Source organism: Dromiciops gliroides, chromosome 3 (assembly GCF_019393635.1).
Source record: "Dromiciops gliroides isolate mDroGli1 chromosome 3, mDroGli1.pri, whole genome shotgun sequence".
Taxonomy (NCBI): Eukaryota; Metazoa; Chordata; class Mammalia; order Microbiotheria; family Microbiotheriidae; genus Dromiciops; species Dromiciops gliroides.
Window position 1 is genome coordinate 312,403,835 of NC_057863.1, and position 24,799 is coordinate 312,428,633.

The window sequence follows — 24,799 nt, forward strand, 5'->3', positions numbered from 1 at the left end:
ACCCTGGGCAAGTCACTTAACCCTCATTGCCCCACCCCCCAAAAAAATATTATATCTTTTTCTGGTCCTCCCACCACCACCACCCCTACCCTTTTAGTCAGTATATTTAGTAAATTTTAGCAGGAAATAACTCATAAAGGGGAACCTGGAAGTCTTGGGCAAACCATCCCAAAGATTAAAGGAACATAATTTACAAATAGTATCATATGTTAACTAAAATTCACATTCTGGTAATTTTTGCCCAATCAAGAGGAATCATCTAGGTGTCACTTGTCAATGCTGCTGGTCCTATGTCATGTAAATTCCAGGCAAAATCCAGACCTTCTCATAACTTCTGGATGATTACTTTGAAATACTACCGATAACTTTGTGATAATTTAGATATGTTAATAAATTAACTCTGAAGTGGCACATATAGGAGCTGATCTGCCCCGCCCCAAACCAAAACTATTAAAAACTATTCAAATTCCAGCTCTCTGAGCATTCTTCCATCAGCTCCATGCAGCCTAGAGCTCCCAACTCTAATGCATGGTTAATGAGGAATATTCTCTGCCTCTTCTCCTCCCTATCATTTTCCCCAGGCTGCCTTCCCTCACCATCCCATTCACTGGTATCACTTCCGAAACTTGTTTCTGTGTTTATTAAAGTGTTATTGGCTGCTCCTTTTTTTTTTCAAATAGCGATCTTTCCTAGTGAGTACCTAAAGAACAAGGCATGCTTGCACCAATTTCATAATTTCATAAATTAATTATAAATTCATCAGCTAAAGTCATTAGTTAATACCTCAAGTAGAGAGACAGAACTTTTGAGGATTGACAGTTTGTGTAAAGATGGGTGAATGAAAGAAAATTTTAAACTGTATTCATGAGAAGCCATTGTTCCTTTTTTTCCTCCTTCTACATGAATAAAAGTTTCCAAACTCCAACCCTGACCATCTCAAAAATATATTTAGGGAAGCTCATTTCATTCCATTCATCCATTTATTTATACATCCATTCTCCAAGAAAAGGTAGAAAAGTAATGGTCCTATCTTTAGAGAGATTATAATGTATTTGAACTGATATAGCAACTCTTAGAAGAAATATTTTATTTACAGAAATAGTACCCTAGCCATGAATTAGAAGCAACTTATTTTCTTCCCTGAAGTGTTATTTTCTCCTACTATAAAGAGCTGCCAAAGTCAGACTTTTGTGTGAAAAATGGACTGATTTGTTTTTTCTCCTTACTTCTCCTACTTTCTGTATGCAGGACATTGGCCATGCTGACAAATCTTCAAAAGAGCTAAAGACAGGGGGGGAGAGGGAGAAGCAAAGAGAATTTCAATTCTACAAACATTTATTATGCCCTTAATATAGAAAGACATTGATGGGGTTGCAAAAATAAGTAACTGCCTGGTAAAGATTTTGAGATGTAAATTAATTGACTTTACATGGACTCCTACTCATGTGAAATATGGGATCAAATTTAACAGCATTTTTTTGTTTGGTTGTTTTTGTGGGGCAAATGAGGGTTAAGTGACTTGCCCAGGGTAACACAGCTAGTACATGTCAAGTGTCTGAGGACTGATTCAAACTTAGGTCCTCCTGACGCCAAGGCCAGTGCTTTATCCACTGTGCCACCAAGCTGCCCTTAACAGTATTTTAAATTAACAGTTTTGAACATTTTCCCCCAGTCAAAATTTTTAGAGAGCTTATAGTAAGTGGCATAGTTTATTGTCTTACTCATTTCTTTTTACCTCTCCTGCCAATCTTCTAATGGCATTTTTCATAAGTGAATTGGTCCAGGAAAGATGGAAGGTGGAAGAGGCTAAGGATGAGTTAAAAACCTTCATCAGTTGAATTTATTTGAGAAAAGAACATTAAAATCAGGATGCTTACCTATTAGGTAACATATATTCTGTTCTGCTGATGCTAAAGTGATATGGTATGAATGAGAGAAAGCAAAAAATAATGACATTAAAGGAAGAAAGAGCTCATATGAGTATAAACTAAACCTATAATTGGAAGACAATGTTAATGGTTTGAAAAATTGTCTTGGTGTGCCAGTTATTCCATCATTGGGAATATGCACTGACAGTAAAATCAAAAACAAGAAGTTATCTATTAAAAAGATTTTTCAGGGCAGCGAGGTGGTACAGTGGATAAAGCACTGTTCTGGATTCAGGAGGACCTGAGTTCAAATTCAGTCTCAGAAACTTGACACTTACTAGCTCTATGACCCTGGGCAAGTCACTTAACCCTCATTGCCCACCCCCCCCCCAAATGTTTCCCTCAGGCAGTCAAGAAATGTTTAATCTAAGAAGCACTCACAGTGTTCCAGACACTCTACTAAGCACTAGGTGGGGATGAAAAACAAACAAAAACCACTACCTGCCCTCCAGCCTCCTACATTCTAAAGGAGGAGACAATGTGTGAATAACTAGGTACTTGTACAAGATATGTCCAGAATAGATGGATAGTAAATCTAAAAAGTGGGGCATCACCAACAAGGAGGAGTAGAAAGGCCTTCTGCAGAATGGAGCTTTGAACTGAGTCTTGAAGGAATCCAGAGAAACTAAGGTGTGGAGGGAAGGAAACAGAGACTTCCAGATATGAGGTACAGCAAGTGGGAAGGCAAGAAGTAAGGAGATCCAAAAAGAATCTCATGTATGGGAAGGTAATAAACTGTAAGAAAACTGGAAAGGTAGGAAAAGAATAGGTTATGAAGAGCTTTAAGTGCCCAACAGGAATTTCTATGTGGAGGTAAAAACTGGAATTCACTAGCCAGAGGATGACATGTATGATAAGACTTACTCTTTAGAAAAATCACCTTGGCAGCTGAGTGGAAGATGGATCAAAGTGGGGGAAAGATGTGCCACCATGCTAAAAGATTTGCATCATAGTAGCATGTAAATTGCAAAAATTTTGGAATCAAAGTAAACGGCCCATAGTAGAGAAATGCTTTTTAAATGCAGTATATTAATGGGTTGCAACAATGTCATCAGTGTTGAAAATGAGTAATACAAAGAAATCTAGAAAGCTCTTCCTGAAAAAATACAAAGTGGGAAAAAAAACCCCAGAACTTTATGAAGAAAAATAAATGAATAAGATCGAATGGACAAACAATCCTAATGGGGAATTGGCAAAACTGGTGGCGGGGGGATATTCTTTTAGGTTGTATGTTAAAGCTAAGTAATTAAAATTTCAATTTTCAAAGAAAGCTGAGTTTAGCTAGATTTTTAAGTTTCAATCTATTAAAACTAAAATTCAAATTTGATGCAAATAATATATTTAAAACGTAGACTATTTATAATTAAACAAGTCTTTTTAGCTTTCTCTTATTCCAACCAAGATGTTTGAGAGAAAGTCCCCCAATAACCGTGTAACCTTTCACTTAATCTGGCCTTAATCTTGTACTGGCCAGGAAGAAAACAATTCAATATGAACAAATACCTATTACTGATATCTTTAGCGAAACATGTAACCTTCTTTGAATCTTATCTCTACGCCTGGAAAATGGGGAAAAAACAATATTTTACCAACTATATATCATTTAAAAGAAGAATCAATGATATTTTCTCAGGGAAGCACTTTGAACAGATACATGAATCTCTAAAAATGTAAAGAATTTTGTTATGCCTTTTCTATAAATTTGATCCAGTCCAACCATTCTAAATTTACCAACTTCCCATATTTTTATAATCAGACCAGTTTGAGGTTTAGCATGGTAGGGTAGGAAAAGCAATCAAATTAAGAGTCAGGCAATCTATAAAATACAGAGATTAGCCTTCTTGAACTCTGAGGTCCCTTTCAGCTCTGTGTCTATGATCTTAGAATCTAATGACCTAGGCTCCCAGTGACTCTTTTTTTTTTTTTTTTTAGTGAGGCAATTGGGGTCAAGTGACTTGCCCAGGGTCACACAGCTAGTAAGTGTTAAGTGTCTCAGGCCGGATTTGAACTCGGGTACTCCTGAATCCAGGGCCGGTGCTCTATCCACTGTGCCACCTAGCTGCCCCTCCCAGTGACTCTTACTAATTTTGTGACCCTGGATAAGTAATTTCATCTTCCTGAGCCACAGCCTTCTCATCTGTAAATTGAAAAGGATTATATATTCCCTACATACCTCCCAGGGTTTTTGTGAGGACAACTTTCTTTAAATTATATAAACTATTTCAATTTGAGTTATTGATATTGGTGTTTTTGTGGTTGTTCAGTCATTTTTCAGTCATGTCCAACTCTTTGTGATCCCTTTTTTGCGTTTTCTTGGCAAAGACTTTGCCATTTCCTTCTCCAGCTCATTTTACAGATGAGGAAACTGAGGCAAACTGGGTTAAGTGATTTGCCTAGGGTCACACAGCTAGTAAGGTCTAAGGTCAGATTGAACTCAAGAAGAAGAGTCTTCTTGACTCCAGGCCACCCAGCTCTGGTAGTTTACAACAAAGGAAATACATGCATATGTCACCAGTCTGAGGTGACCTGAGCAATTAGAATACTGTATAGTAGAGGTGTCGACCTCACATGGAAACGGGAGCCTCTAAACCCTACTTACGGATCCCTGTGCATATGAACATCCTGTTGTACTTGGATTTATTTTGTTAAGTACTTCCCAGTCAGATTGTAACCTGGTTTGGGAGTGTTGGCGGCCAGTCTGTGGCAGTGCATCAGTGCTTCTGGCTGTGGAATGCAATAAATGCCTTTTTAATTATGAAGCTGCTTCAGAGATGCTCAGAGCTAAGGCCTTGCTGAACTTCTCCCGAGACTTGTTTGATGTGGAAGAAGTGAAAAGAATAAATATGGAAAACTGTCAGACCCCTCTTGAAAAAGTTATGTTCAATTCTGATATGGCAACAATGCATTTTCTCTCCCCTTATGAGGCACTCACCTATTTATCCTATCTCTCATTCTCCTTCTTCCCAGATGCCTCTCTTGTCCTCAGTCCTCTAATCCTTTCTTTTCTCTTTCTTTCAATAGCTTCCCTAGCTTCCCTTTCCACTCATTCAGACTGAGGAAAATCCTATTGCCTGGCAGCTTTGCACAATATAAAACTACTGTCAGCCAAAATAACACTAGGTCCTATGTGCCTGAAGGACAACTAAGATGCTGTACTCAGGACAACTATACCTTCTCTTTTCAACTGAACCTAAGGCTGCATTCCAAATCAAGAGCATCGAAGCCACTGCAAATAAAGTTCTTTGATTTCTCCTGTACCTCCACTCCTTTTGGTTTGCTCAGGACAAATAATTTCATCACCTGTTGACCAGCTATCTGGGCATGAATTTCTCAACTCAGCTAAATGACAGACAGGCAGTCTGTAGCTAAGACCATACACAAAAGCCTTTGTGGTATGGAAGAATGTGCCAGTTTTCACTTCGGTGGAATAATCTTCAAGAACCCACGGTCACCTGAATGATCTAAACAAGTTTTGGGGAAAGACTTTAGATAGAATAAGATCTGACCCTATTCGAGTTTAAATCAGGTGAATAGCCTTATCCTAAAGACTAAATTATGTGATAGTAGTAGCTAAGACATCACCAAGGTGTATTCATTACGATACAGCAACTCTCACATTATTGATTCAAATCTATTTAAGATAGACTTAACAGCCAGACTGTTAGGAAGAGCTCAGTTCTGTTCTCAGAATGTAATACACCTTCACTTTTCATTTTCATATGTGTGAAGAGAGGAAGGGTGGTGTAAGAAAGAGGTAGGAAAGTGAATGAGGAAAGCAGTTTCATTCAGTATTACTGGATTTTTCTGCAATCGTTCAGGAAAAGAAGCAAATTCTTTTTCTCTACCATAACCTTCATTCTTCTTTGAACACAGCATCCCAATCTCAGGACTAATTTGGACATGTGCCCTCTCACTTGCCATTTTCAACTTCTACTAAAATAGCAACATTTTCCTCAAGGGGCAACATTTTTGACATGTGTTAGCATTAAGTACCTTAACAGGGCAAAGAGAGCTATGTAGAAAGAGTCATCCTTGGACAAAAGAGTGAGGGAATGATTCTGAAAATTTATTATTAATAGAAAAGGTCTATGATAGGGCCAATTACTTATTGACCTTGGTACAGAAAGAAATTCAAGTTGGCAAGTCAAAATATTTTTTACAGGATATATAAGGAATGTATAAAGAAGGGACCAATGAAGAGAAGTAAAGATTAGCTCGCAAACATAGGGGAAAAGAATTAAATAGGTTTTATCGTTTCCTTCTTTCAAACTAATACATTATTCCAAGGAGCTAAAACTTTCTTCTACTGTATTTTTAAAGACCACGGTGATAAAGAAAAGAAAGTTATATAGTATTTTTAATGGAAAAGTATTCTTGTAAAATATTCTTCCCACTTAAATCTAGGAAAGCTCTAAGTAGAGGAGATTCCTTTTACCCATTTTTTTTTTCCTTGACAATAATGAATCATTCTTGACAGGAAAGAAGAATTTTAGAAAAGGTCACAATATATGGGAGAATAGAACTTATTTCTCTCTAGGTACTAGAAAACAGGAACAATTTTCTGAAGCACAAGCCAGGAGGGAAAGCGACTTGAAAGCCTCTGCTCCACTACATTTGAAACAGTATGTAATTCAAAATCTAGCACCAATGAATTTTACAGGAAGCAGAGAGAGAATAATGCTTACATCCTTTCCAGGGGAAGTCCCTTTACTGCACATTTGTCCCTGGCATGGTGTGCCACAGTTCTTTAGAGGAAATAGAAGGAGGCATTCATAAACTAAGTTGACACCCCCTTATGCTGCTGCCTGCTTTAGGTGTCGCATGGAGCTGGAATTTAATCGACAGGCAGCCCCATCTGCCCTGCTAGCTCTCTGTGGTGACCTCTGGATTCTGCTACAGCGCCCTCTGGAGGGAATCGGCTTTGAACTTGATGAGGGGAGAGGGTGTGATGGCCTTCCTCTTCTTTTTGAATGTGTCACAGATCCCAGATTGCTTTCCCCAAACTCAATAGTTTTATTCTCTTATAGCACTCCCCAGTCCAGAGATGATGTTTGAAGGAAACATTCTGTCTAGAGTAGGCACTGCAACTGATTGCCCTGGGCATGTAGGTCAGGGTCCGTTAGGACACTATAAAAATGCTGTTTGGATAATTTGTGTATATCCATTTTCTTCACAAGCTGTACCCAACAGGGCTCCTTTTTTTTTTCACAGTAACTGTTCAGGATATCATTGCTGTGCATTGCCCTGCCAAACAAGCTGAAATTTGAAGCACTGATGGAGTGGGGAATTCTTCCAGAAATTAAATGTGAGAACATTAGGGAGTCCTGATCTCAAGACCAAAAGGAAGATTGGATTGCAATTTAATTTGTCTTAAACTTGATACCTCATTACTGCCATATTCTGCTTGTCAGCCTGCCAAATTTGGTTTCTTATCTGTTTGTTTATTAGCACAGTACATCATTACCTATCTTACTGCTAACAGAAAAGAATTAAACTCTAGCTATTAGCTTCGTGGCATCAATGAAGATTCAAAACAGGCTTCCCAAAGTTCCCATCCATACATCAGGGCTTTGTCCCTGAAGGACAGATGTGTCATTGATGTATCACTGAAGGCTGACAGTAAATGGGGAGAAAAAGCACTCTGTGTGATTAAACTCACATGTATGATAAGTGTAAACTGAAATGACAAAAAATTATTCAGCTTGATACTTTGAAAATTCCTAATGCCCTTAGTTCTTGTCCTTTGGCTTAGTTTCCCCCACCATTTTTTGGCTTAATTTTATCCCAAAATAAATACTATGTTTTCTCCTACATGTGATATGAACACTAAACTCTTTCAGGTAGCTAGTAGCATAGTGAATAGAGTGCCAATCGTGGAATCAGAAAGACCTGATTTCAAACCTGGTTTTGGTCCTAACTGTGTGACCTGGGCAAGATCTCTGTTTGACTCAGTTTCCTCAATTGTAAAATGGAGATGATAATAGCACATAGCTCACAGGGTTGTTGTGAGGATCAAATGAGATGTGTATTACAAATAAACAAATTCTTAGTATAGCACCTGGTACATAGGTGCTATATAAATCTATATTTCCTACCCCTTCCATCCACTTCCCTTTCATATGTATGTATGTAGAAAGATAGATACTACACACATATACACACACGATATTGATGAGAGGTTCTGGATCATGCTCAATACCAGTAGCAGTGAGAACAAAATCGTAATATAATTGCTGAAAACAACCACTTGCTTTGGCCATTTTATAGGAGAAAATATTTGATAAAATGAGATAGTAAAGTTATTGCTTCTAAGATCAAAGGACTCAAAATGTTAACCTCTAATTTATAGATATAAACAGAAATTAGATAATGACTTTTCCAGAATCATGTGGAAAACCAAAAGTAGATCTATAACCATCTCTAAATTTAATTCTTTAGAAAAAGTAAGTTCAATAGAAATAGGCCTTCCAGGAGCCCATGGCTTATGATAAAAGGTGACTTTCAATATGCATTTATTAGTAGAATTTGTTGTTCAATCTTTTCAGTTGTGTTTGACTCTTTGTGACCTCATTTGGGGTTTTCTTGGCAAAGATACTAAAGTAGTTTGCCATTTCTGTCTCCAGCTCATTTTACAGATGAGGAAATGGAGGCAAAAAAGGGTTAAGTGACTTGCCCAGGGTCACACAGCTAATAAGTGTCTGAGGCCAGATTTGAACTCAGGAAAATGTCTTCCTGACTGCAGGCCCTGAATTCTATCCACTGCACCACCTAGCAGCCCTATTAGTGGAATTATGGGGGGAAAAACTTAGAATTTTAAATGATAGCAAATGTATATATATTTAGTATTTCAATGTTCCCATGTTCTTCTTGATATGAATGTTCTCTTCAATAGTACAAACTAGGGGCAGCTAGGTTGCACAGTGGATAGAACCCTGGCTCTGGATTCAGAAGGACCTGAGTTAAAATCTGACCTCAGACACTTAACACTTACTAGCTGTGTGACCCTGGGCAAGTCACTTAACCCCAATTGCCTCACAAAAAATAAATAGTACAAACTGCAATTCATCTTCATTTCATCATCCTGTGAAACTTTTCTCTTAACCCTCCTCCATCAAGAATCCATCTAACACTCCATTGGCACTCATCTAGGTCTTTTTTTTTTTTTTAACATTTTACAAGAACTATTTAAGCTGTATGTTATTCATAATTATGGCTGCAAGACCAGCCTATCTCTTCATATGTTTCCTTACAACCTTTTACACCACTTCTTGTGCAGAGGCCTTGTTACTGATATCCTCCAACCAAATTAAATCCACTATATATTTCCTCATCATGCTTTGGATCTCCCCCCACCCATTTTGATTCTTTGAAAACTGCAATGTTCCATGCTTAGAAACCACATAGCATCAACAGAAATCTATCGGGGTTAAAAAGATGATTTTCATGTTACATGTCAAGAAGTTAGGGATAAAGTGGCTAGGCCTAATTGAAAGCACTGTACAATTTCCCTAAATGCAATCAAGTCCATTTTCTTCCTGCTGTTCAATTGAGCTAAGGTCATTGTCCATTCGTCAGTACATATGTATGCTGACATATGTACTGATGGACTAACTTAATGGGCAGTCCATCAAACTGCATGCCATAATTTGGACAGTACACATTCTTCATTCACTTGCTTTTTCTACTTATGAATGGTATGGATCTCAGTGCGGAGTTCTGTAGGACCGTGGGGCTCAATGCAGTGATTACAATGTCATCTTCAAAATGAAATACCTGGAGAACATCACTGTTTAAGGGGAATCACTCTTCCACTTGAAATCTGTATGATAAATTGTCCAATTCATTAATGAACACATTTTGTAAACACAGCTTCTTATTCATCTCAAAATGATAATCACAGTATTGAGAAAATTTACCTTTATTATTTCATTTGCCAAGAAATCTTACAGAATCTTAACATATCCATTTACATATACATATGTATATACATGTATGTGTATGTATATATATACATCTATACACACGTGTTAACAGCTTATTAGAGAGGAAATGTTAAGACTGCATTTTACCCTACCAAGCGAAATGCTTTTAAAAAATAAACAATCGGGGCAGCTAGGTGGCGCAGTGGATAAAGTACTGGCCTTGGATTCAGGAGGACCTGAGTTCAAATCCAGCCTCAGACACTTGACACTTACTAGCTGTGTGACCTTGGGCAAGTCACTTAACCCTCATTGCCCCATAAAAAGAAAATAAGAAAAAAAAAAGAAAAAAAAGAAAAAATAAACAATCAATGCAGAAGTATCTTGCATTTGTTAAACCTTCCAATAAATTGTTGACTTTGAAGATATGGTCTGCTATAGAAAACCATTTGCAAAAGCCTGCCTATCTTTCCACTTTTCCTATTTTCAGAAATTATATCCTGGATATATGTGTATGTCATTCCCAGAAAGGTTTTTCTAGAGATGACAAAGGAGCCACATGGATTTCTTTTCTGGATCACATTTTTTTTTTCAAAATGATACTACCTGTATTTTTTTCCACTCCTAGGGTATCTCCCCCACCCTTTTGGGGGGATATCTTAAAATCAGCCTCTCTGTGTTTCAAAATTGTGGCACTTCAAGCACAGATTTCTTCTCTTTGCATTTGGTCTGTCCCATTTTATTTTCCTGTTTCTGCCTTGTTTAGACCCATTCCTACTTCCTCATATTAGAGATTACATTTTTAGATATCAGATATTGTGTTTCACTGCCATTAATGAGGAAAATAGCCTGTTACAGCAATGTTGCCAAACCTATGACATGTTTGTCTCCTTATTGTCCTGCCCAACACGAGCTCTCTAAATGATCTGGCTTTAGCTGAGGGCTCTCTGCACATTTATACACCCCTTCTTCCCCCCTCCACCTCCCCACTCCTTATTCATAAAAATAAGACAGTGCTGATCATATTACCCCAACATCTCCTCCATAAGGTTTTGCAAATGAGTTTATATTCTAAACCAGTGTCTTATACTTTGTCAAGGAGGTCAAGGGCAAATGTTTGAAGGCTGAGGTTTTTGACATGCTCATTATGATGATTATTTTATACCTGATGAGCTTCTGAGAAACAAGATGCCACATAGGAAGAGAGCCTTAAAAAAACCTAGGCTCAAGTGTTGCCTTTGGCATGTACTAGCAGTATGACCATGGGTAGCTCACTTAATCTCTCTTTAAATGTGATACTTTGTGGATGGCTCCATCCATTACAGAATGTGCTTGATGAATCTTCATTAAATTTTGATGTAATTTAATAAAGGACACCAAAAACTCTCCCTATTGCACAGTTTTTAGAAAGGTATTTCATGTTCAAGTTTTTCTCTAGGTGTAAATGAATAAGAGCACTCTTAGTAACTACTTGAATGAAGCCCTAAAATTCATAATCTGCCTCCCCCAGAACATAACAATCAAATACTAACCCTTAGTTAACAGCATCATCATTTATTCAGCCAGCATTAAGAAAACAATGACTTCATTGAATACTAAGTGACATGATGGATAAGAGCTATAAGAGGCAGTGTGGTAGAAAGGACACTGTATTTGGGAGCTATAGGATTTGAGTTCCAATCCTAGGTTAAACCTGAAAAAATACATATTATATAATATTCTGTGTGCAGTACATATATGAGTGCTATAGTCATTCGGAGGAGGGGGAGATCTTTCAACTGAGAAGAACAGGTAGGAGATGGATCTTGAGCTGGACAGGAATTACATAGTGATCCAATAGGTAGAGATGGGTAGACAGGTAATTCAGGCTCTACCACTAACTAGCTATTCAATCATAGGTAAATTACATAACTTTAAATGATGTTTAAACTATGTAATCTCTCAAATCTCTTCTATCACTAAATGTCTACAAATCCAGATAGGATTTGTCAGTATACAATAGTAGAGGTGGGGAAGTACAAAGCTAGTTTTATGGGTAGAACATTACATAAACCAGTTTGGCTGGAAAAGGGAACTCAGAAAGAGGAAAAGGAAATAAATATGGAAAAGGTTATGAAGGGCTTTCATTGCCAGGCTAAATAGTTGGAATTTTATTAGAGAGTGGAAGCCATTGAAGGTTTTTGAGAAAGGGAGGAACATTTGCCAATCTCAAGCAATGGGCATAGACTTTCACGATGTTTTAAATCATTACCAAAATTTGATTTATAGGTTGATTTCAAATATGATTGTTGAAAGGAGTGTGATACAAGTGTATAACTTGAGCAACTTCTACAATATCCCTCCATTTCTTTGTTGATCAGAGGCAAGGATTTCTCCTATAACAAATCTTGCAAATCTGGGAAATATTGGGAGCATTTTTAATCATGTGTTCAGGGTTACACACAGTTAAGACCTTGAGCCATCAACACGAGCTCTTTTGTTAATTAGCACATGCAGTTTTTCCTCCTTCTTCTCCCAAATCCTCACTGTACTGATTTGGCTCTCAGTTATAAGCAGATAGATTTGGAGTTCCCTACAGAATGGTCTCAGAACTTGATACTGGTTAAATCTGCCTCTTACCTGAACAAAGTTGAAGACCTGAAAGTACCTTTGCCTTGAATAGACCTATTGTGAGTGCTCAGCCTGCCAATTACTTGACATTGTACAAAAAGAACCTCATTGGTATTAAATATACTGTTGGATCCTGCATTGTACCAAGCTATTCATTAGAAGTAATGTCAAGTATAAATGACCTGGACCAGAATTCAAACCAATCACTAAGGATTAAAAATCTAAAAGGGAAGTTTACTAAGCACAAATGTTAACCTGTAGAGGACTTCTTAACCTGAGGTCTGTGAACTTGGATGGGGAAAAAATTATACCTTATTTTTACTAACCTCCAACTGATATTGAGCATTTCCTTTGATTAAGAATGTAGACAACAAAGCATCATAGCATTAGCAGTACCTGTAATTGCCACCAATAGAAATCACATATATTTTCACGTCACATTACAGTTGCTAAATATATCTTGAAATATAATTTTTGCTCATCACTACTTGAAAATGACTGTAGTTATTAGAACCACTGTATAATATATTACTATATTACATTTTAAATATTTGATAATTATATTCTAACATAATAATAGCTAGCATTTATATAGAACTTTATATATCTCAACTCATTTGGTCCTCACAATAACTCTGTATGATTGATTTCTTATATTTTATTTTATTCATTTGAACATATTGTTCTAAGAAGGAATCCATTTACTACACCACATTGCCAAAGCACTCCATGACACAAAACAAAGTTAGGAGCCCCTACCCTAGAAATGGATACAATATGCAAAGATGGACCCTTTTCCCTAGGGCTTGTGATTCATTTAAGATACACACACACGTAGAGACAGAGATAAGAAACAGGAGCAATAGAGCTGTATTCCTCTTAAGGCTACGATAAAAAAAAGAGAGAGAGAAACCTATCCATTTTCCTTCTATTTAATGCATTTCGCTCTTTTTATATCTTTTATGTAAATATAAGCATCTTAGTGCATCTTAATAATAATAAAATAGTAAAAGAAAGACTTCTTAAAATATGGTTATATGGGATTGACAGTCACTAGGATGAGATAACAGGGACGAATTAGGGTAAATAAGGTTATCAGTTCTCACTGGTCTAGTATGAACTGTGTTCTTGAAATAGAACTTTTCCTTGTTTCCTCATGAAAGCCTTGTTTAGATATTAAGAATGAAGTCTGGCTTTTAAGCATAAACTATTCAAACAGAAAAAAAGAATCAAATCATCTCTTTTCCTAATAACATATATATGTGTATACATATATATATACACACATACATATATACACACATGTGTGTTTGTATGCATATTTACATATTATTAAATATTAGGATTTCATTGCATATGATTAACATTGTTATAATTTCTTATTAGTGTTTGAGCATTTTGAAAAATTAGTAAAAAGTAAAATAATGGCATTCCAAGAAAAAAATGTGTGTTTTATATGCACACAACACACGCACATGTATTCAGTTAACTTGGATTTTTGTACTTGTTTATCTTGGGGTTTTTTGAGATTTGATTTCTCTATCTCAGTGATTGGGCCAGTCCCTCTTCTGAATGACACAGAAGCTTTGCCCTACCCTATTTCTGACTTGAGCCAATTCTGCTCCTCCTGAGGTAGCCTCATGGCTTCCCACTCCCAGGAGGCCACCATATTGACACTGGACCTAGTATAGACAACCTTTAGCCTGACTACAGCTCTGAACATCTTAGCTCAGGGCATCCACCAGTTTCAGCATTCCCCAGTGGCAGGAACTAAAGGTATGTTCCACCATGTCTAATCTGTTTCAGTTAACTTGTACAATAAAAGAAAAATATTTCAAATTAAACTCAGGTGTAGATTTTGATTAACAGTGCCATTTTACCTTGGACAAATTCATCCTCATCTTAGTAGAGACTATTTACACTGAAAATGGTTGGAGTGTATGCCTTCTTTAATCACTTACTAAAAAATTACAGCAGATCTTTTTTCCCCTTTCCATTTAGAAAATTATATATTCTCCAAACTGTTTAGAACATGCTAATTGTGTTTGGAGTGGAGAAAATGGCAAGTGCATAGCAGTGTTGGGAATGGGAAAAAGGTTGGACATATTCTCCCAAATGTTAGAGATTTCACTAAACAAAGATTTTAACAACTTTTGAGTACAATCATATATCTTGGAGGGTAAGGAAGGAAGAATTCCCCTCATCAGAAGGTTTCAAGTAATGGCAGGAATAATAAGCACTTTTCAAGAATATTATAGGGGAGATTTTTGTTTATTAACAGATTAGAAGAGATAACCTTCTGTCTTGCAACTCTGATATTTGTGAAATTGATTTCTGTAATATCATACTAGTTTCCTGAGACAGCAAGCTTAGTTATAATAACTCATTTTATAGAGCATTTTAAAGCTTAGAAATTGTTTTCCTCACAACTCTGTGAGATGCATTGTACAAATGGTTGGATTAGAACATAGTGATAATTAAGTCAAGGTCCCAGGTTCAGCAACTCAGCCATATTGGACTCCATGATGAATACAAGCCAGTTGCCTTGTTAATGAATGTAGTTAAGAGACAATGAGTAGATTTGGCAGTTACCACTGGTAGGAAAGAGAAACAGAGACAAAGATTCACAGAGAGACAGAAACAGAGAGACAAATACACACATACATACAGAACGTGTATGTCAATAGGACTATTTTCTTGTATAAAGAGTAGTAACTACATAGGTTTCTTTGTAAATTGACATTTTTTAAGTTCCTTAAAGCTCAGAATTTCTTTTCCTTGGGACTTTAAGATGTTTTATAAGCTATGCCTTAAGGATATTAACTGATTTCCATATTTCAGAGGTAAAGTTACAATTAAATTAGACAAATGGCATCTTTTTCTTGGAATTTTTCCCCTCTCCTTAAGATACCATTTATTTTTGCTATATAATTTTTTTTTGCTATATAATATTTTTACTTTGTTGTGGTTTTGAATACAAGTTCTGAAATAAAGTATTGATATTTATTCGAATTCAAGGTTGATTCATCTTGTCATGAATGGGAGCTAAAGAAATTCTTAGTTTTTCATTTATAATAAAGTTAAAATTGATATTTCTATATAAATATATTGTGTAATTTATCAGACCGTAGTCATCATAATATATTTCCACAACTAAAAGTCATTATTACATTTGTTCTTCCTCTGGTTTCTACATAATTACGAAGGCATCCCAACTCTTTCTTTAAATTTTCTTATATTGCGTTGCCTATCTCTTTCCTTTGCCCTTATTACATCTTAACTTGGATAATATTTATTTGTGTACATGTCTTATATTACATTGTAAGCCCTTTGATGGAAAGAACTGTCATTTTTCAACTGGGTTTTCCCTGGCAAAGAGCAGAACCTTGCATAGAATAGCCAATAAATATTTGTTAAATTCAATTTGTTGAAATGAGCAGGTGGAATACCAGTATCCCATTGTCTGGAATAGGCTAGTAACACCAGAAGGTCCCCTTCAGGAACTCCTCTGTAGAATCTGTTAGAAATTTATTTCTCTTAAAGAGTTCTTCTTTTGAAATGTATGTACTCCTTGAAAAGGTTTATTCCACTGAAAATTCACACCTTAGAGCTCATTGCTTTAATAAGATCAGTTTATAAAATCCAGTGAAGATCAGCTGTAGTGATTGGATTCGTGGTTTGGATTTGGGAAAAGGTTAAAACAAATGATATGGGAAAATAAGAAGCCTAAAACAATCATATATACTGTCACTGGGACTTTCCTATGGGTATTCAAGAATTCACCTTTATGCATTCAACTATGAGGAATATTTCTACAACTTATCCCACTGGAATGCTGAATACTTTATATGCTATATAGAATTTCTTGAAGTGGCTTTGAGGAGAGTTTGTCAAAACTCAAGACTTTTTAAAAAAGAAATGTATATATATATATATGTATAAATTGGTATACACATATATGTAGCTAAGTACCTTTAATGGTTTCAGGAGAATACTTCTAGGTTACTCCCTTTTCACTAACCCTTACTACATCTATATTTCACATAACTTAATAGGTCTGTAGCACAAAATGGAAATTGGATGCCCATTGTTAGATCTGTTTAGCTGATATAGGAAGTTGAGGCAGAACCATTTTAACCAAATTCTTTCAGTAGGAGAAAAACAAAGGCTAAAAGCTTCATACACTTAGGACATTTTTTACAAATCCAAAAGAATAGGTATGTCACAGTATTCTCTTAAAACATAAAGATGGCGGAAAGGGTTTGGGAAAGTAAAAAGTAGATAAATGTCAAGGCTCATTTTCTTCTATTAGATAAAAATTACTTTAAAATAAAATACTATTTAAGCTTTCGAACCAATTTGAATGCTGAGAAAGAGGTATCTCTATCATTCTATAATTTCCTTCTGTCCCAAAATGAATGTCTGACTAGAAAAAGAAATCATTATAGAATTATTCCAAATAACCATTTTATCTGCACCCCTAGCCACACCTTGTAATCCAAACATCCTTACTTTTTTTTAGCCACACACTGTTCTTTGCCTTTTCTTAGGATAGCAAATAATAAAAATATGTAAAAGTATAATGATCTACTAATATTCAATTAGCAAGAGTAACCAACATGAACATTAGGTTTCTTTTCTAGTTCTAATTCATTAAGAAGGGATCTGCTGTTATTGCTTTGTTGTTCAGTCATTTTAGCCATGCCTGGAGTTTTCTTGGCAGATACTAGAATGGTTTGTCATTTCTTTTCCAGCTCATTTTACAGATGGGGAAATTGAGTCTATTAAGTGATTTTCGCAAGGTCACAAAATTAGTTTCTGACTCCAGGGCCAGCACTCCATCCACTGTGCCACCAAGCTGCCCCAACTATTGCTTTAGGCAAGGTTAATTTCTAGTGAGGTGCTATTTTCAGCAATATATCATTAAAAAAAAAAATCAGGGGCAGCTAGGTGGTGCAGTGGATAGAGTACTGGCCCTGGAGTCAGGAGTACCTGAGTTCAAATCTGGCCTCAGACACTTAACACTTACTAGCTGTGTGACCCTAAATAAGTCACTTAACCCCAATTGCCTCACTAAAAAAAAAAAAAAATTCATCCTTAATTTTGTAATCTATCAGAAGAAATGAAAAGTTGGAAAACTGCTGATATTAATAGTGGGAAAGAGAAGCTTTGCATTCTTTACTCCAAGGTAATTGTTTATTAAGTTTATATTTCCTATGGAAAGAGCTCCATCCTGCTCATACTCAGAAATTCCATTTGTACCGAGAAACTAAAACTACCAAGAACTTTTAAACAAATTCATTATGAGATTTCTTTAAGGCATAGAATATAGTAATCATTCATCTAGAGGTCATATAGCTGAGACCTTAACTATTCAGTACATAGTCAATATGTTTTGGTACTTTTGCCATAGGCTGTTCCCTAGGCCTAGAATTCTTCTCTCTCTGTCTGTCTGTCAGCCTCTCTCTCTTTTTTGTGAGGCAATCAGGGTTAAGTGACTTGCCCAGAGTCACACAGCCAATAAGTGTCAAGTGTCTGAGGCTGGATTTGACCTCAGGTCTTCCTGAATCCATCACCAGTGTTTTATCCACTGTGCCACCCTGCAGGCCCCATAGTTGGTTTTTTATTTAAGTGATCAGCTCTTTCTTTTTTTCTTTTTTGTGCTTTACAATATTTCATAAAGATCTTTCCAGATTTCTTTACATTCCTCATATGCTGTTGCTTGTGCTTTATCCTTGAAGAGGACCATGACATCAGAGAGATGATGTCACGACTTGCAATGAATTGGATTTAAATGAGGAAGGGCTGTGCAAGACACCAGCCTCACTCTCTCCTCCAGAATCATCTTGGTCTTAATTGCATGAAAATTTTAATTAAATTAATGTAGTACAATTCATTTAACTATCAATTTATTGTTTGACACTGATTACAGCCTTCTTTGCTAATTACATATAATGCTGTTATGAATATTTTTGAAGATAGCTTTTGTTTATGAGAAACAGCTTTATTATAAAAAAGTTGAACATGAAGGAGTTTATATAGGAAAATTTACTAATGTTGAACACCTCCTTTAACAATGATGACTATAAAAGGTCAGAGGATTATAGGCAGAGCTAGAAGGGACCTTAAAGATCATCTAGCTGAACCCTTCATTTTACAAATTGAGAAAATAAAGGTGTAGAAAGTTTAAGTGACTTACCCCAAGTAATACAGTTACTAAAGTAATCAGGAACAAGATTTTAACCTATGTGCTCTGACTACAAAGCTAATGATCCTTCCCCACTACCATGCTGCTATGAGTCTGAAAAACAATTAGCCTTTAATTATTCCTAATGAAAATTTATCAACAATAAGAAGTTTTTATTCATTTAACATTTCTTAGATATATGCTACGTTCAAATCATTTAAAAATATGGTAGATATTTCTTTGATAGATAAATAGATCACATACATAATTCAAGTAAATATTTTTTTTAATTTTATGCTGTTTTAAGAGGTCATTCCAAGTATAGAAATCTTACAGTAGAGATAAAATATACTTTCTACTATCACACACATTGACACTCTCTTATTGAAAGATTAAACAACAGAATATGCAAATGACAGTTACTCATTATGAGCATAACTGCATATTAATTGTATCTTTGCCTGAATAAACTTTAACATTGAAAAGCTAAGAGGAAAAGAGGAAGGGAGAAAGGGGGAAGGAGAGAGAGGACTTTCTAGTTATATAGCAATCACTTACTAAGTGGATTTCACCAGTTATGTGCCACCTATCATCAGATGTCAGGGAAAAAATCACCAGCTGTGAGGACTTGGATCCCAGCCAGTCTTTGGAATTTAAAACTTCCATCTTTGAAAGATTTTCCTAATATAAGGAATACATTTAATGTAAGAATAATCAAGCAGCATTTGCTCAGTGATGGCAAGGAAGGCAGAGAGAGAGAGAGAGATAGGAGCAGGTTGGTCAGGTGAAATGGTTCAAGGACAAAGCAAAGCTCAATCCAAAGCTATGTTAGATAGTATCATATACAAATGAAGTGATAGAATTGAAAGAAAAAATGCTGTCCTTTGTCATTACAGTGTTGAATTCCAGTACTTACCTTTGTGCTAATCTCAAACTCATGGTATAGTATAAATAGTACAGGATGATGGGGGCAGCTGGATGGCACAGTGGATAAAGCACCGGCCCTGGATGCAGGAGGACCTGAGTTCAAATTTGGCTTCAGACCCTTGACACTTTCTAGCTGTGTGACCCTGGGCAAGTCACTTAACCCTCACTGCCCCACCAAAAAATAAAATAAATAAATAGTACAGGATGCTGAAGGTTGCTCTGAACTTGTGCAGGTATTGAATTAACACAAAGTGATATAGTGGAAAGAGAATGGCATTTTGAGGCAGAGAACCTAGAGGCATACTGGTTTTGCTGCTTAACTCCTTTTTTAGTTTGGGTAAATCCCTTGAATTTAAGACTTGGCTATCTAATCTGTAAAATTAGATTTCTGGACAAAATGATCTCTAAGGTTCCTTGTAATACTAAATCATTGATTACTACCAAGGATGACTTGGAACATGGCCATACATTAAAACTGCCACGGAGAACATTAATTCTCTCTCTGCTTCTTTCCTTCAAATTACATTACCATGCTTGATCCCAAGACTCAAGATGGTTGGTACAAAGATCAGACAGTGTACAAAACTAAAGCACAGTTTCACATTTAGCTTTGGATTTGTCTTTCTCTGTGTGTTGCTGATATTAGAAATGGTAAAAGGCTGGCATATGTTAATACCAAAATAAGTTTCAAGTTAAAAATTTGTGTTTGGAAATACAGATTCCTGCCTCTACAAGAGTTAATATTTGCTTTGGTTCACTATGCTTATTTAGTCTCAAGCTTTGTGAAGTAAGTCACACAAAAAGGCAGCTTTCTGTTTGCCCTGCAAGTTCGTGATTTCACACAAAGTGTCTAATATACTTCTGAAGAGACAAAGCATTAGCACCTTTCCACCAGAGTAGCCATCAATGTGTTGGAGAATATGAACTTGATCATAGGATACAACAAGCGTAAAAAGTCCTCTTGATCTGTATATTAAAAGAAGTTGAAGATTTCATTTTGAAGGGAAATTTCTAATTTTTCAATAATTTTAAATGCATTAAATCCCCCAAATTTCTTTTTTTAAAATGAATCACTTAAAAAAATTGTTAGCACTGCTCATGAGAAAAATATAGCTCAGTACTTATCAAATGCTTGCTTTACCTAATTCTTCATTCTTTACCACTCTGTACCCAGATCATTGATTTTTTTGGGGGGGGGAGGGGGGATGGGGGTTAAGTGGCTTGCGCAGGGTCACACAGCTAGTAAGTGTCAAGTGTCTGAAGTCGAATTTGAACTCAGGTCCTCCTGAATGCAGGGCTGGTGCTTTCTTTATCCACTGCGCCATCTAGCTGCCACCAGATCATTGATATTTTAAAGAACTTTGTTTTCTCCACTATCTTGAGAAAATAATACCTCCCAACATTGTCATTAAATAATATGGGTCAAAAGTTTGACTTATAGTTATTGTGGTTTGCTCATCTGAGATATTCAATTTTTACTGTTCTTGAGCAGTTTGTATTACTTTCTTACCCATTTGATGAGAATTTGGCTTAAAATAACAAAGGTTTTAATAGCCATAGACTATATTTTATGTTCTGCTGTCATTTCTAAGTATTGAATTTGAATCAGTCCTTTTTATGGATTGGTTCACCTTGGTGACTGCTCAGTCATAAGTCTCTTTAGCAATTTCCTTTGACATAATATTGTAATTTATTTATTGTTATTAAAGTGCTTGAGATACCCTAAAAGTCTATGATTTACTGACCAAAACCCTTTCTCTCATGCTGAAAACATAGTAGGCAGCACACAGATACTTGTTGATTGATTGATATTTGGTTGAACCCATACCAAGAATTGTACTATTATATTTAAGCTATCTGCATTTCCAAAAAGAAGAAAAAAAGGGACAGTATGTACCAACATTGCACTTAAGAGGTGGGACTATGGTGGTGTAATTCCTGCATGAGCAGTACTAATAATAGTGATGTCAGAATTTTTTATAGTTACAAATAGACTGTGATTTTGAAGATCATCATTTGGACTTTTTGCTACTAGGAAAACATAAGCATCTCTTTAATATCTTGTTTGACTGGCTTGATTTATTAATTGACTTGTTAATATAAACTATGCTATTTATTGGAGAGTTGGGAATAGGAGGGAGATTTTGGAACCTGTTAAGTGTAAAATTTAAAACATTCCTAAACAAAGCTTCCAATAATTCATATGAAACAGTCTAAACTCTTGCCATAGAAATTATGGCTCTTCTGTATGACTTGGCATTTTTTTTACTGTGTAAGAGTTACAAAGTATTATTTTAACCTCTACTATACTATTGCGTGTGTATGAATTTGGTGGGGGTTTTTTTAAGTTCTAAAAAAATAACAGAACTGAAAAGAATATGTGATAATTTTCATCTAGGGGAATTTTTAGTGTCATTATCTCTGCAAGCAATGACCACAAATAAAGCATCAAAGGATTTTTTTTTTTTTTTTGCTTTTTAAATGAAGAGATGAGCCAAATGTATTAGCACCTCAGTGGGGAAGAGTTCATATGGAATGAACATAATCATGAAGTAGCAATTGACAATCTGCACTCCTGTCACACAGAACACAGTGCACATCAAAGGTCTCAATAGTGTCGGAAAGTTAGTGCACCTACTGAGACTTACCCAAATATCCAGTCCTAGCCCATGCTGTGATGCAGATCACCTCTACTGATGGAGGCTCTGATTTTGCCCTTGAATACTTTTGTGTACTACCCTCTACTTCAGTGCATATTAAATGAGACCATGGAAAGGAAGGATAGAAATTTTAGGTTTGCATGCCTATTTGGATATAGATATATGTGTGTGTATATGTATATATGTATGCACATACATATATATGTATATATACATGTATATATGTATATATGTATTCATCACAAACACACACATACACACCTCTATGCTTATTTGTGGTTTGACTTGGAAAATCAGAAGGTTTTATGACTTTTCAGGCAATATTGTCAAAGTAATTAAAGTATGCAATGAAAAGGGTGGAGAAGGAAATAGCAAACTACTCCAGTATCTTTGCCAAGGAAACCACATGGACAGTACAGTCCAAAGGGTCATGACTTAACAGACATTACTGAATGACTAAACAAAAACGACAATGAAAAGGAAGGGAGGAAAATCCTACAAATCTGCTAGCTTTAATGAGATAAAGGACTAGGGTAAAAGAAGAGGAGAGAAAGAAAGGGACGTATTAAAAACAAAATAAACTCAATTTAGTTCCATTTAACTAACATTTATTAACGGCTTATTTTTAAGTGCAAATGTGCTAGTCATTTGGAGATTCAAAGATATGGTAAAAATCCTTCTCTCAAGGAATTTACAATCCAGGAAATTCTCATCTAGTATTTATGTGCATTGAAAAGTATAATTCTTCCTTCCATTTTTGGACATTTTTTCCATCTGCCAGAATGTTATATTTCATTAAGTAGGGCATGGGAGAGCCTCAGTTATCTTGCTTTTGAGGAATTATGTAATCTATTTGGTTATGATTTTTGTATCTCATCCCTAATATCCTAATGTGTTCCAAGAAGGATTTGGTGGGGTACCAAATGAAGTCCTGTAGTTAATGTGAGCTGAGGCTGTGCAAATATGTCTATTTAGTTCAACAATTCAGTAAAACTCAAAAAGTGTCTACTATGTTCAACACAATATCCTAGGTATTTGGAATAAAAAGATGAACAATGACAGAGTTCCTGTCCCCAAAGGGTTTACAGTCTTATACAGAAAGAACAATATAACAAAAGCAGTATAATATAGCACAGTATGGCACATTTACATTATAAGTGCAAAGAAAATGCCCAAATGTCTTGAAATTTTTATAGAGAATTCACTTTTATCTGGGGGCATCAGGGAAGACTTTATGATAAAAGTAGTATCTAAGTTGGACCTTGAACTAATATAAGAAGATTTCAGAGGTGGGGTTTAGGGGGTGGGGGATGTAGCGAGGAGGATCTATTCTTCCAAAGGGAAATAGCCTAGAGGCAGAGACTTAAGCATGAGGAAGGAAAATAAATAAATAAATAAAAATGGTTAGTACTATATTTAAGCTGGACTTTCTTACCAACTCGGTTATGTGACTGTTCAGATGAAGATTTTTATGAGATAATATCTTTCAGAATAAGTACAAAAAGGCCGAAGCAATAAACAAAGCCTGGGCCAGATGCCCAAGAACATGAATTCATTACTAATTCTGTGATTCTCTTAGAAATAAGAAAAATAAGCTGTTTTTAAGCTCTCTCCCAAGTGATTTTTCACCTTTCTACACTACTTATCACTTATCAATTAAGAATATTGCCTGGGGGAAAAACAAAATTGAAGCAGACCTCTAATTGTCTCTGTTTACCCTTACTCATCAGTGTTCCTTACATTGAAAGTCCCACCCAGGCAGGGGAAGAATTTTATTTCTATACTGTGTGGATAATGCCAGCCAATTGCAAACGTTTATTCATTAATTTTTAAAAACACTATTTTTTCAGATATTTCATATTTCTGAGAGAAAGCATAGTGAATTTAGAGTTCCAGAACTTGGGTTCACATACCAACTATGTTCCTTGTTAGTTGTGTAACCAATCATTTCATTTCTCAGGGCCTCAGTTTTCTCATCTATTAAATAAAGAGATAGGTGACAGTGGATAGAACACTGGACCTAACATCAGAATGACTCATCTTCCCGAGTTCAAATATGGCCTCAGGGACTTAGTAGCTTTGTGACCCTGGACAAGTCACTTAATCCTGTTTGCCTCAATTTCCTCATCTGTAAAAATAGTCTGGAGAAGGAAATTGCATTCAGTATCTCTACCAAAGAAAGTGTTGAACACAATGGAATGACAGTTAAATAAAGACTACTTGATCATAGGATCATGGATCTATCACTGGAAGGGACTTCAGAGGACATCAAGTTTGACCCTTTGTTTTATAGATGAGGGCACTGAGGACCATGGAGTTAACAAAGATCACATGGATTGTAGGTATCAGAGTTAGGCTTCAAATGCAAGTTCTTTGATTCAAAATCCAGTGCTCTTGCCATTTTGCCATTTTGCCATATTGCCTTCTCAAGATCCTAGAATGAATAGCCATTATATTTGTAAATAACTGAACTGGGTTTTTGTTTTGGTAGGGTTTTTTGTTATTATTTTGAGAGTGCCCCCTTTTTTTGTTGTTTTTGTTGTTGTTGTCATCATTTTTTAGTCATGT

At 35.9% G+C, this 24,799-nt stretch overlaps 1 protein-coding gene across 3 annotated transcripts in view; it reads left to right on the plus strand.

Moving 5' to 3' along the window:
- ALCAM (activated leukocyte cell adhesion molecule) overlaps positions 1–24,799 on the plus strand; it is a 269,642-nt gene that overhangs the window by 167,467 nt on the left and 77,376 nt on the right. Inside the window, exon 1 of one of the 3 annotated variants that reach the window (XM_043995235.1) lies at positions 7,188–7,233. The exons of the other annotated variants lie outside the window; for them this stretch is intronic. Coding sequence (XP_043851170.1) covers positions 7,203–7,233 — 31 coding nt within the window. The 5' untranslated portion in view covers positions 7,188–7,202. Of the gene's footprint in view, positions 1–7,187; positions 7,234–24,799 lie in introns of those variants that run through there. 3 annotated transcript variants of the gene reach the window in all.